The sequence below is a fragment of the Centropristis striata genome, chromosome 18 (assembly GCF_030273125.1).
Source record: "Centropristis striata isolate RG_2023a ecotype Rhode Island chromosome 18, C.striata_1.0, whole genome shotgun sequence".
In the NCBI taxonomy this organism is placed as follows: Eukaryota; Metazoa; Chordata; class Actinopteri; order Perciformes; family Serranidae; genus Centropristis; species Centropristis striata.
Genome location: NC_081534.1, coordinates 29292187 through 29306430, shown reverse-complemented (window position 1 = coordinate 29306430; position 14244 = coordinate 29292187). Strand labels below are relative to the sequence as shown.

General features: G+C 36.5%; 2 protein-coding genes across 3 annotated transcripts in view; one reads left to right on the top strand and one right to left on the bottom strand.

The window, feature by feature from the left end:
• Nucleotides 1–9510, bottom strand: part of cad (carbamoyl-phosphate synthetase 2, aspartate transcarbamylase, and dihydroorotase) — a 40898-nt gene extending 31388 nt beyond the window's left edge. For both annotated transcript variants that reach the window (XM_059356208.1, XM_059356209.1), the window contains exons 1-8: nt 9101–9510; nt 6660–6799; nt 6377–6506; nt 4958–5100; nt 4707–4848; nt 3889–4060; nt 1170–1355; nt 457–566 (exon numbers count right to left, since the gene is read on the bottom strand). In XM_059356208.1, the coding sequence (XP_059212191.1) occupies nt 457–566; nt 1170–1355; nt 3889–4060; nt 4707–4848; nt 4958–5100; nt 6377–6506; nt 6660–6799; nt 9101–9191 (1114 nt within the window). In that variant the 5' untranslated portion in view covers nt 9192–9510. The remainder of the gene's footprint in view (nt 1–456; nt 567–1169; nt 1356–3888; nt 4061–4706; nt 4849–4957; nt 5101–6376; nt 6507–6659; nt 6800–9100) is intronic.
• A 2363-nt stretch (nt 9511–11873) lies between these two features.
• ift172 (intraflagellar transport 172) overlaps nt 11874–14244 on the top strand; it is a 69260-nt gene continuing 66889 nt past the window's right edge. The window contains exons 1-3 of the mRNA XM_059356629.1: nt 11874–12050; nt 12575–12718; nt 14105–14217. Coding sequence (XP_059212612.1) covers nt 12012–12050; nt 12575–12718; nt 14105–14217 — 296 coding nt within the window. The 5' untranslated portion in view covers nt 11874–12011. The remainder of the gene's footprint in view (nt 12051–12574; nt 12719–14104; nt 14218–14244) is intronic.

Below are 14244 nucleotides of genomic sequence, written 5' to 3'. Positions count from 1 at the left end.
TTTTTTATTATTTTACATTATTAAATATTATTATATTATTTTAATTATTTTCATCTTTTTTATCTAACTGTAGTACTTTTTATTGTTATTATTATTATTATTATTTATTTTTGTTTTTATTTTATTTTATCTTACTTTATTTTTATTTATTTCATCCAATTAAGTTCTTGTGTTTGCTTGTTTTTATGTTTTATTCATATTATTTTTTTCCCTTTTTTATATGAAGCACTTTGTGTTACATTTCTTTTGTATGAAAAGTGCTATACAAATAAAGTTTGATTGATTGAAAAAAAAAAGTTTAAAAAAAAGTGCCTGGACCAACCACTGTATAGTCTTCGAGGTCAGATCAGGATATCTCTAATAATGTTGCTATTAAAACACATCATTAGACCTGATAGTATGTTTTGAGATAGTGAAGTGTGAGAAATTAAAAAAGGGAACCTGAGAAATAATTACCAGATTTGGTGTTTTTTCCCTCCTTGTGGTCTTTCACCGTGTCCAGGAAGACGTCAAACAGGCCAACCAGGTCTGTGGGTCCGGCCATGTGCTCCGGGTGGAACTGAACACTGGAAAAATGCATCACAAGGGACTTAATCACATTGTTTATGGACATATGAGCCATTTCATTTGTATATACAGTAGAGGTGAGAATCAGCAGAGGCCCCAAGATACAATTTTATCCTGATACTTGAATTAAGATTTCTTCCCAAATGCAATAACCACCCTGAACTCTCATATGCACCGATTTCATACATGGACACACGTTTTTTTCAATGTACAAAACCTGGAAACGTGCAATATTTGTCCTATAATGTGCAATATATTTATGAATAACAATCTATATAGCATCATATCTGCTCTGGCAAATTGAAGATTGTGCACTTAACATGGTTTTCTTGATCATAATCAAAATCATCATCAAGAAAACCATGTTAAATGTCTAGATATCAGTTCTTGAATCAAACTCTTATCTTAGATTTTTGTTGTTATTATATTTGTCCAAACAAATGTACCTTTAGTTGTATGAGGCGTTAAAATGAACAATAAATTGAAGAAAACAAGGGTCTAATAATTTTTTCCATGACTGTATTGCCACACAGAATATTGCAACACTGTGCTGTATCGATGTTTCCCCCCTCCTCTATTATAAACCCACATCAGCTGGTTACCTGAACAGAGGTTTGGTGTTGTGCACGATGCCCTCGTTGGTGTGGTCGTTGGCGTTGGTGAAGAGGACGTCCCAGTCGCTGGGCAGGGTGTCGGGGTCGACGGCGAAGCCGTGGTTCTGACTGGTGATGAAGCAGCGGTCCGTTCCCTTGTGGATGCACGGCTGGTTGTGGCCACGGTTACCATATCTACAGAAAACATAAAATACTGGAGGTTAAAGACTCAAAGGTTCATGTTGAGATCTAGACAGAGTCTGCAACAAACTGCTGATTATTTCATCTATTAACCCTTTGATGCACAACATGGTCTAAAGTGACCAGACTAAGTTTTTATATTCTGTATCTTTGCAATAAATTAATTACATCATTCAGTATTGCAGGTTTTCCTCAAATAACTTGCTAATTTTTTGTTTTCATTTCTTACTTTTTGAATAAAAACCCTTTTTTTAAATCACTATGCTTCTAATGCAAAAGGTCATTTTTGACCCATGTTGTGCATTAGAAGGTGTTTATATGTTGTCACCAATTTAAAACCTGACAAAGAAGACACAATATTAACTATCCTATTTTGTTAAATTGGTGTTTTTCCAATGGAAATTATTATTTTACCTCTAGGTGAGGTTACCGCAAGGTGAGGTTACCTCTAGGTGAGGTTACCGCTAGGTGAGGTTACCGCTAGGTGAGGTTACCGCAAGGTGAGGTTACCTCTAGGTGAGGTTACCGCTAGGTGAGGTTACCGCTAGATAAGGTTACCGCTAGGTGAGGTTACCTCTAGGTGAGGTTACCGCTAGGTGAGGTTACCTCTAGGTGAGGTTACCGCTAGGTGAGGTTACCGCTAGGTGAGGTTACCGCTAGGTGAGGTTACCTGTGTATACTGCAGGAGGGATGTTACACATGTCCTTATTCTCATGATATAGCCTTTATTTTTAAACTTTTCTATAGTGATTTTCTATTTAAATAAATGAATAAGCGTTTAGTGTAGCCCTTATTTAGTTGTTTTTGTCCCACTAATGAATTAAATGCTGACTCATCTATATTTAACACATTAGATTTATTACATCTCTTAAAATCAAGAGGGCTTCGCGACCCCCCCTGGATCTTTGGCGCCCCTGTTGGGAATCACTGCATTAGAAGGTGTTTATATGTTGTGCATCAAAGGGTTAATTGAGTGAGTTATTTGAATTTCAATGCAATCCCACCATCCCAGTGTGTGTGGGGATGCCAGCAGCATTCCTGCAGGGTAATGGGAACACTGCAGTGACCTTCCCTCAGCCTGATAAGGCTTCCATCAGGACAGTCTAACAGATGTCGGTGGAGTTGGACAGCGAGGAGCGGAGCGCTTTGTTTGTTCAGCGTTTCTCATAACAAGACTGATCGGCCCGACTCTCTGCTGCTCATACAGGAGAGGCCAGACTGCTGAGAACAGCACAAACCTGCAGTTCACATCACGACTCTCAAAAAAAAAAAAAAAAAAATGCATGAATGTCTGTGTTTCTAGAGAGTAAAAGTGGGTTGAGGAGGTTCCCCGGCTCAGGTCACTGGGGGCACATTTCTGTCTTTGTCCTGTTACAAAAATCTGCTGTAAGCTTGAAACAGACGGACTGACCTCTGGATGTGAGTGCACACTTATAGTGTGCTCAACATTAGGGTTGTCAAAAGTATCGATACTCAAAAAAGTATCGATAATAAAACGTTGTATCCGGATACGATACTCATTTACAAAAGTATCGAGTATCTAAAGCTTGTTATAGTTGCAGTTGTTTTTGCACAACTGTTTTTTATTATAAATATTTAAGCTGTGGTTCTGTTAATATTTACATGTTGCATTTTTCTTGTTAATAAAAATAATTGTTATATTTTGGGGTCTTTGTTTTTATCCTTGTGGTATCGAAAATGGTATCAAGTATCAAATATTTTCCTGAGTATTGGTATAGAGTTGAAAATTTTAGTTTCGTGACAACCCTTCTCAACATTAAATCAAATTTGACATTTTGTTCATTAAAGGGCATTTTTCTGTCAATAAATCAATCAATTCACCAACTGAGTGATTCTGTACTGTTCAAAAGCTTTGAAAATTAGAGCAAAAAGATGAGAATTAAACTGTTTCCTCAACTCAGAACAGAAATGATAAATCTGTGATCGATCAGTCATCATTATAATTGAACAGTACGGTAATTTTGTGTCTTTTTTGGTCATTTTGTATCTTTTTTTGGTCATTTTGTTTATTTTTTAAGTAATTTAGTTTTTTCTGTCATTTTGTGTCTTTTTTTTAAAGTAATTTTGTGTCTTTTTGGTCATTTTGATACTGCCTCCAGCGGCCCCCTGGTAATTTGAGTTTGAGACCCCTGGTCTAGTGTTTTTTTGAGCTTGGCCTTAAATGTATTTAAAGAAGAACATGATTCTGTTAGATGTTTATGTCATTCCACACCACCTTGACAGACAAATGAGAATTTAGTAACAGAGATCCAAGAGAAAGGAATATATATGCAAGTCATCCTTTCTTATTGTAAGAGATGTAAATGATTTGTTTATTAAAAAATGGGATCAACAATTCCAAATGTGCCCTTTTAATATACGCAATAATATATGTTTACAGAGGAGATTAAGCTCACAGTTGTAGTGGACTGTGAAGAAAATCATTCTATCAGAAATCACTTGTCTTGAACCTTTAAAACTCAAATTATGTTTCTGTGTATGCAAGTGTTCAGCTTGAGGTACTAACTTCATCTTGTATGTTTTGGATCCGATGACTAAGGAGAGCAGCTGGTGTCCGAGGCAAATACCGAAAACCGGCTTGGGACTTTCCACACAGACCACCTTCTTCACGTTGTTGATGGTGGCTTGACAGAACTGAGGGTCTCCGGGGCCGTTACTGATGAACAGACCGTCAAAATCTAGAAAAAAAGACAAGAAAGAGTAAAGTAATGCCTCCATTACTACTGATGACAGCTGTGAGCTTCCTAAAAATAAACACAATTATAGCCCCATCTCTTCTGTAAAGGTAAAACTTGCTACAGTCATGGAAAAAATGATAAGACCACCCTTGTTTTCTTCATTTTCTTATTAATTTTAATGCCTGATACAACTAAAGGTACATTTGTTTGGAGAAATATAATGATAACAAAAATTAGCTCATAGGAGTTTAATTTAGGAGGTGATATCTAGACATTTTGATGTTTTTTTAATAATGATTATGGTTATTATAAAGAAAAGCATGGATAGATATCAGCTCTTAAATAATAATAATAATAATAATAATAATACCTTTATTTATATAGCACCTTTAACCCTCTATGGTACGGTGTTGCCCCATTTTTGGCCTGTCAAATTTCTACAATGCATGTTTTTAAGTGATGCGATAGTTTAAAAAAAGAGGGAAGAGTATAGGGAACCAATAGCAATGCTTTAATTTGTCACATGACCTCCAAAGCAAACAGCTTTGCCACAAAAAATCACTCAAAACATCATTTCCCGGCCCTTTTCATCTGGAAAAAAATATAATCTTAAGTCATAATTCATCAGCGTTGGTGTGAGACAGACCTTTGGTGTCCAGCGGGTGGTCCCAGGGTACCACGGTAACGCAGGCGCCCCTCTCAGCCAGGCAGCGGATCTGGTTGTATTTGATACCACAGTCCACCACTGTGATCCTCAAACTGCCGCTGGGGTTGAAAACTCTGGGCTCCTGCACACAATCACAACAGAATAACATTAAAATTAAAATGACAAATAAAGATATTCTAATCTTCAATTCTATTCTTAAAACACAGAGGTGAAGCATCTGGGCTGGTTACCTTCATGGAGACCTCCTGGACCAGGTTCCTCTTGTCTGGGTTATTAAAAGCAACGCTGTCCTCAGGAGTCCCGTCCACAACCAGCTTCCCCAACATGGTGCCCTTCTCTCGGATCTTTTTGGTCAGACGGCGGGTGTCAATCCCTGGAAAAACATGGAAACAACAGATCATTTAAAAGTTTCTAGTGATGATGTGTTTTATGTTTAAAATAGGGCCGGGACTTTAACTCGTTAATTTAGATTAATTAATTACACAAAAATTAACGCGTTAAAAGGAAAAAAAGGAAAAATTTATTACGACCTCTTTGAATCTCGCACCACAAAGCCCATTCCAAATAAACTAAAACTAACACTAAAACTAATAAAAACTAAACTAAAACTAGTAAACTCACTCTAAAAACGAACTAAAACTAACTGAATTTGAAAACAAAATTTCACAACGAAATTAAAACTAAAACTAATGAAAAATCCAAAACTATTATAACCTTGGGGAGAAGATATATTTCGAGATAAGAAGTAGGGCCGGGACTTTAACGAGTTAATTAAGATTAATTAATGACACAAAATTTAACACGTTAAAAAATTGACGCGTTTTAATCGCACTTATTTTTGCACTGCGGAACGTTTCTCACTGGATGAGTTTCAGGAGGACCGATTATACTGGAGCACCAACTAGCGTTGATGAGTTGAGACAACAACAAACCACAGTGAACATGAAGGAAGAAGCTGATGAGACCTTTGGTTGGCCCCGTGGATGATGGGACATTTAGTTACTAAGAACCAACGGATGGAAGCGTCGATAAGAGCATGGTTGTGTTGCTAGGCAACAAGGAATTCACATATCACCGCAGCACATCCAGCCTCAAGTATCACCTCAATGCTAAACATATAGCAGCTAGCGGCTAGTGTGGTAGCTAGCGTGGATTGTGTTTTACCTCAAAAACCAAAGTATTCTAGTTTACAGAAGGTCTACCTACCTACAGGCTACCTGGATTTATGAAATGTACTATATTTATAAATATGCTATTGCTACACTTGATGGCAAAAATAGCACTGGTCTGTTGGACTTGAACAAAAATAAACAATATTTTTGTTGCTTAAGCTTATGTATTCAGTCATTATTCAATGGTATACTAAAAATCCATGTGAAAAAAATTACTTCTCACTGTTCTCAGGCCAAATATTTATATGCGATTAAAATGCGATTAACTTCGATCAATTAATTACAAAGCCTCTAATTAATTAGATTTTTTCTTTTAATCGAGTCCCGGCCCTAGTTTAAAAACTTGCCTGTATCTTTAATTGTTTTATGCATCTTCTTGTATATAAGGTTTCAAACTGTGATTTGTTCCAACTCTTTCACATCATGCATGTAATTCTGCATTAGTTAATCAGTATTAGTAGGTTTAGATTTGCTGACCTTGTATTCCAGGGATGCCTTGCTCTTTGAGCCACTGGTCCAGAGACTTGACTGAGCTCCAGTGACTGGGACTGTCTGACAGCTCTCCGATGATCAGAGCTGCAGCGTGGATCTTTGACGACTCAAACCACTGAGTAAAACAACACAAACAAAAAAAAACCAACATGTCACTTTGTGGTGCTGGCACAAGGAAAAGAAATACTAAAATACAAAAAAGGTAAGACACAGTTTTCTCCCTATTTTCTTATCATAAAAAAAGCTTAAAGCCTGAATAACGGCTCACCTTGCTCAGTCCGAACTCTCCGTCCTCGTCCTGTGGGATCCCGTAGTTGCCCACCAGAGGGTAGGTGAGGGTGAGCAGCTGGCAGCGGTAGGACGGGTCAGTGAGGGCCTCGGGGTAGCCCACCATGCCTGTCTGGAACACTGGACACACAGAACATTCATCAGCACATAGGAATATATTATATTACATTATAAAAGTATGACTAAATCCTCATAAACGACTAAAAAAGGCATCATTTTCTGCTTATTTTGTATTTTTTTTACAGAGACATGCAGACAAGTTTTAATTCAGGTTTATGGTTATTGTTCAAGCCTCCCAGTAGCACCAATTTACACATAATTCTGTCATAAAACTGGTTATAAAACTTGGCCTGGATTGTGGTATACAGATAGGAGTTACTGTAATAAAATACCAGCAGAGATACATTCCATTCTGTAGTGTGTAGGACAAGACAAGGCAAGTCGATTTTTTATAGCATATTGCAAACAACAAGACAATACACAGTGCTTCAAAAGCATCAAGACAAAGTGCAAAATAAACACACGGACAAACGGACATTTAACTACATTAAAAAACAGTCACTAAAGAGTAAAGACAATCAAAATATATATATAATATATATAATTCATACGAGTTTTTAACTTTATTTTTTTTTTATTTTATTGCATTGGTGTTGTGCTGCTGCTGGAAGTGCAATTTCCTGAGGGATTAATAAAGTATCTATCTATCTATCTAATAGGTCAAAGCTAAAAAATTAAAAAATTAAAAAAAGAATAAGACAAGTGCAACACTTTTTCTGTAAAATTCTCTCTTTTTTATGTTTATACATGTCCTCTTTTATAACATATTTAACTTATATTTTTTTCGCTTTATTCATCTATTTATCAGTATTATTATTATTATTATTATTTATCTATCTTTATATTTATTTATCTTTACTTTTTGGGGTGGGGATTCCCTGTATGTCTGTGTTCTATTGTGAAAAAAACGTAATAAACAAAGTAAAAAAAAAAAAAAGACAACCGTAACACACAATGATAACAGTTACAGTGCAGTTTGATAAATGCTTATTTTTTGCAAACCAAAAAGTATCTAAAATAACAGAGTTGAAGGAGACCTGCAAGTTTTCTGGGAGTTCTGTCACGGATTATCCCGCCAAACTTCACTGAAAATTCCGTCACTTTAGTGCTGCCTTGCTCATCGGCACAATTAAACGTCCCATAGAGCAAAGTTTGGTCCTTGTATAAAGTAAATATTGCCTCATCTTTAATTCGGCACGCCTGCCTCACGTTGGGCTGCAACTATTACAACACAGTTCAACTTTCAAATAGTAGTTCCTGTCATATCTTATTATCTACACAGTCGTCTGCCAAAACATACAGGTGCCGGAGTAGGAAGTAGAGATATAAAGATAATGACTCACATGCTGCTTGGAAAATTGAGGGTTTATGTGCAGGTGGCATTTCATTACACTGTTAAAATAATCACCCAAGTCATTTTTTGTCAAAATAGTTGTTTTTTTTGCCTAAATCATATCCTCATAGCCACCTATGGTAAAATCACCTCCATCCTCAGTTGATCAGATCATGTGATTTTACCCCTTTAAGATAATGGCCTATGTCAAGTGTGTGACTTAAGCCTATTTATTATGCCTAAGTCAAAATAAAATGTGACTTAGGCAATTTTTTGAACATGCCTTTGTGACTTAAGCAAGATATGGTAACACTTTATTTTGAAGGGGTCTACATAAGAGTGTCATAAACATGACATGGGATGTGTCATGAACATTAATGACACTTTGAAGTAACATTAATGCTCATGATACTTGTCATGTCATGTTTATGACAGGCTTGTGTGACTCTTATGTAGACTCCTTCAAAATAAAGTGTTACCATATCTTGCTTAAGTCACAAAGGCATGTTCAAAAAAAAAAGCCTAATATTTATTTCTCTTAAGTTACATAATTTACACACAGTGTTATTACTATGCCAATAGCCATCCTTTGTTACATCCTTTTTTGAGTGAAATGATCAATAAATGTCATGTTAGACTTTTGGGGAAGTTTTTTGTGTTTCCTGCAAAACTTGAAAAAATGACTTGGGCTATTATTTTTAACAGAGTGACGAAATGCAAGAAGGCAGGAAATGTCATGGTAGCTGACCCATTTAATTGACAGACATTTGAATGGAGTTTGGTGACGCAGCCCTATGAGGAGAGGATGGAGGGATGAGTTAGGGGGGGGGGTTGTTGGCGCTTTACAACTCTGATCCATGTGGGTTAGTAAAGTAGGACATGCCACATAAGTTGTCCAAAAATTAAAAAAAACACAAAACTATGAGTCTAACCTTGTCTCATTTCATGCAGGTGGATTTTTCTATGAGCTAGCTTAAGTAGCAGTAATTAATTGAAGTTATAGTTTGTTTAAAAAGGACATCACGTACCAACTTCTCCCGACACTGACACATCTGCACCGAACAGCAGGCCTTTAAACGTGGTCCCGTCCTCCAGGATCAACGATGCCATCTTTGTCATTTTATCTCAGGTAGCTAATGCTAACTACCGGGTGGCTGCTGGATGCTTTCTGAGCAGTGATGAGCTACACGGTCTCCACGTGAAACTCACGCCGCGCCAACAAGCAGGAGATGGAGGCTAAAGACTCCAAAAAACTACCGATGATGTTAAGATTTCACCGCTGGGCAGGTGTCTGTCAGCGGCCTGAGTTCATCCGGTGGAAATTTAGAGAGCAGTAACACAAAAAACGAGCCTAATTTGATGATTTGCCGGTAAATCGGACGGGACGGTGAGAGAAAAGTGTTCCACACACGCCGCCAGCAGTGTGGAAGTCGGCCCGCAGCCTGAAGCGGCAAGTTTGACGGAGTGACGCTCCGCACTTCCGCTGACGAGTTTCAAAATAAAAGCCACATGGTAAGCTACTGTATCAAGCACATAAAAATAAATACATGATTAAAATAAGTAAATAAATAAATCAAATTGAACACAAAGTGCGTTACACAATACAACTACCCCCTCCAAACATAAATACACACACACACAAACACCACCCACAATCCAAGCACTAAAAAGATTTCAAAATGACAAGTGATTAGTTTTTATTTAATTTGGTTAATTAAAAGCAAGAACAGTAAAAACAATAACTAATGAAACGTTTTCCTAAATCTCATCAATATACAGCGAGGAAACACCAGATGCAGCAACCTCTAGCAAGGGGTAAAATAAAAAAGGAATACAAAATAATACTAACAATATAATGATTTTATTATTGTCATTATTATTATAAACCTAATCAAAGATTACACTAAAAACATGAAATACTTAACAATAATAATAATAGGAATACTACTATTATTATTATTATTATTATTTTTACCATTATTACTTTTATTATTATAAAACCTAATTAAAGTCTAAACTAAAAACGTAAAATACAGTAATTTATTGGAAAAATAAAGCTATATTAAAGCTCTATTAAAAGCCAGACTAAAACAGTAAAAGACATTAAATAAATAGACAGATTTGAGTTTGCTTTTAAAAAATATACCATAACACAATATATACACAATATATATTGAATATATTTATGATTAGTCATGTGCCTCCATTTTTAGGTAATGTCAAATCTGTGAGTGAAAAAAAGGTAAAGGAAAAAAGTTATGCCATGTGTTTGGCTTTTATTTGAAGGTAGATTCTTTTTCCGGTTCAGTCAGGAAAGTTAACACACAGGGCCGCGTCACGCTGACGTCATCACGCTGGGGGGGCGTACCTGCCGCGGCAACTTCTCAACAGCTGGAATTCTCCATGCACCCACTAGGATGACCATGTTGGTAGAGAGAACTGCTGTAAAGGATACAATTAAATCCTGGTTGTGTCAGCATAAACATCTAACAAGAAGAGAGAATAGAGTCACATCGTGTCAGTCTTGATTAAAACACTACGCATTAATTATTATCATATCATATAAATGAACTCCTGCTTTTGTGTTGCGGTTATTATGAATATTTGGACACAGAAGATATAATGAAAAAAACAAGGATATATTATACATATTAACAACATACTTACAACATACTCGATATTATTTAAAAACAAGGATATATTATACATATTAACAACATACTTACAACATACTCGATTTGTAAATGAGAGCAACATTATCCAATCATTCAGTCTATTTGATTTCGTTCTGTACTGGTTTTGTTGTGGCTTTTGGAGAACCTTTTATATAGCACATCTTTAGAATAGCTCCAATTGATTAATAATGGCCATATATTTCAAACTGAATCCTAAAACAAAGGATAAAGTCTGTCACAATATAAACGATGTGATCCATTGCATAGTTATATGTATGGTAGGTATAATTACTTGACTGACGGCAGGTCGAACATGGAAGGGGATGTAGCTCAGTGGTAGAGCGCATGCTCTTTGCATGTATGAGGCCCCGGGTTCAATCCCCGGCATCTCCACTACCTTTTCGGTATCAGCATGGCGACATGCACGATTACGATCATAAACTACTCACATTCAGACTGTAAAATAACCTGATTCAGTCTATGAGAATAGCACCTTTTATTTTTAAAAATGTACGTTTGTGTCTATTATTATGTAGCCGGCTTTATAATTTTGAAGGGAAATCACAGCTTTGGAGATCCGAAGCCTATGAAAAGTCTTATAACAGCTACTGTATTCCAGGTTTTACTCACACACACACAGGTTTAGTCTTACATTCAAATATATATATTGATCCATTTACTATGATAGTTAATAACCTATACATTAATAATAATACAAAACAATACGAAGTTATTTACTAAAAAACATTTGACGAACAAAACGGTGTGATTTGTGAAATCGCCTGACATTTCCCACAGCTTTGAACGCACCACGAATCCCCGCCCAAGCGGTAACTAAGGAGATCACAGCTTTGGAGATCCGAAGCCTATGAAAAGTCTTATAACAGCTAGTGTATTCCAGATTTTGGCTCCTTTTATTTTTCAAATACATATATTTATGAATTGACTATGATAGTTAATAACCTATAAATTAATAATAATACAAAACAATGCGAAGTTGTTGACTAAAATACATTTGGCGGCCCAAAACAAAGCGTGATTTGTGAAAGCAGGTGACATTTCCCATAGCTATGAACGCACCATGAGTCCCCGCCCAAGCGGTAACTAAGGAGATCACATTTATGTTTACTATAAAAATGTCCTCCAAGCTAGCTGCTATCTCGGAGTTGGTCAACAAAATGACCATCATCTAAGTAAATAAAGCACTTTATCCCAGCGCCAATAACGCTCTTACCGTCCACGGGCTTCCTAGAGACTTCGGAAAATGCAACTGAAGCATCTTAAGACACTGTTAACACCCCAGGTGAGTTCAGTGACACGTTAGCTACTGCTAGCTAACGATGATGGAGAGCAGCATCAGTTCAAGAAGTGTGACTTTAAATTAGCTTATATCGTGACTCTAAATCTGTAACCAAACACTCATTCCCCCCTCGTCAATTCGGCATACAAGTGATTTGTCTGATTGTAGTTTTATTGGTGTTAAATACAGATTCTTACAGTTAATGTTGTCTCACTTTGCTCGCTAGCAGCTGCGGTGCGTTCACGTCACTTGGTTGAAGAACAAATTATTACTAAAGCGCCCCAAATTAGCCGAAGACTGCCTCTTAATGATTCAACCATTATATAAAGTTATATTTTAGCATTTGACAAATTATATCAGCTTAAATACTTAAAACGGTTAAATCTCCTATGGAGTTTGGCGCGTTACAGAAGTTAACGGAAAGGTATCTGGTTTAATTAGCTTGAAATAGCTAACTAGAGATGCTGATCTAAGGCATCGGTTAATTATCACTTCTGATTGTTTGTTTTCTCTGCTTCTTTTCACAGGAGGGTGCTGCCAAGGTGACATGCATGACCTGGGCACCGAATAACACCAAGTTCGCTGTTTGCACTGTTGACAGAGTGGTGCTGCTCTATGATGAGCAGGGGGAGAGGAGGGACAAGTTCTCCACCAAACCTCTGGACTCAAAGGTGAGACAGGAGGACAGCTAGCCTCATGTTGTCTCAGCTAGCCTCAGGTTTCCATTTCCATTCCAAATTCCGTCACTTTAGTGCTGCCTTGCTCATCGGCACAATTAAATGCCCCATAGAGCAAAGTTTGGTCCTTGTATAAAGTAAACATTGCCTCATCTTTAATTCGGCACGCCTGCTTCACGTTGGGCTGCAACTATTACAACACAGTTCAACTTTCAAATAGTAGTTCCTGTCATAGCTTATTATCTACACAGTCGTCTGCCAAAACATACAGGTGCCGGAGTAGGAAGTAGAGATATAAAGATAATGAATCACATGCTGCTTGAAGAATTGAGGGTTTATGTGCAGGTGGCATTTCGTCACACTGTTAAAATAATCGCCTAAGCCATTTTTGTCAAAATTGTTTTTTTTGCCTAAATCATCTCCTCATAGCCACCTATGGTAAAATCACCTCCATCCTCAGTTGATCAGATCATGTGATTTTACCCCTTTAAGATAATGGCCTATGTAAAGTGTGTGACTTAAGCAGATTCTCATAGTCTCATAGATACAGTAAAATCATTATAACAGTATAAATATCTTGTTTCCAAGGGGTGGCCAACATCCAAAAGACCCACAGAAAACAAAAAATAAACACGAGGCACATCACAAGTATCAAATACAACTAAAATATTCTCCATCACTTATTAAAACAACAAAAACAAACATTCCTCCTTTGAGTTGTGGATGTTGGCCTATTAAGATCTATTTTTTTTAGTACCTTATGTAGGGCTGGGCGAAATATCGATATAAAAAATATGTTGATTTTTAAATGTGATATGGAATAAGACCATATCGCATATATCGTTATAGTTCAATTTTTTTCTTTCTTTATATATAAATGCTGTCCTTACTAGGGTTTGTCATATTTTGTTCTTTTGTAATGTTTGTTATTCTTTTCTCATATAAACAAATTTATTTCAGAAAAAATTGGCCTATTTTATTTCATAGGCTATTTTTATTTAAGATATTTTTTTGTATGTATTATTATTATTATTACATATTATTATTTAAATGTGCACTTTATGGAGCTTTGATTTTAAATAAGGTACTCCTGTTGTTATACAGTATTTATGTTCACTTATATAAACAGTTTCAATAAAACCACCTGTGCCATGTCATATTTGGCTTTGACTTTGACTGAACATTTGCTCTCACATTGTGATAAAAATATCAGGATATATATCGTATATCGATATTCAGCCTAAATATATTGGGATATGGCTTTTGGTCCATATCGCCCAGCCCTACCTGTATGTCCTGTCCATAGCATCTCCTTGTATACTGTATATTGTTAAACAGGAGGTTGTGTGTTAATAATAATCATATGTAATCTTTTGTCAGTTCGGGAAACAAAGCTATGTTGTCAACGACATGGCGTTCTCACCAGACTCCACCAAAATCGCCATCGGCCAGTCCGACAACATCATCTTTGTCTACAGAATTGGAGAAGAATGGTAACGTCATGTGGCAGTTTTAAGCTC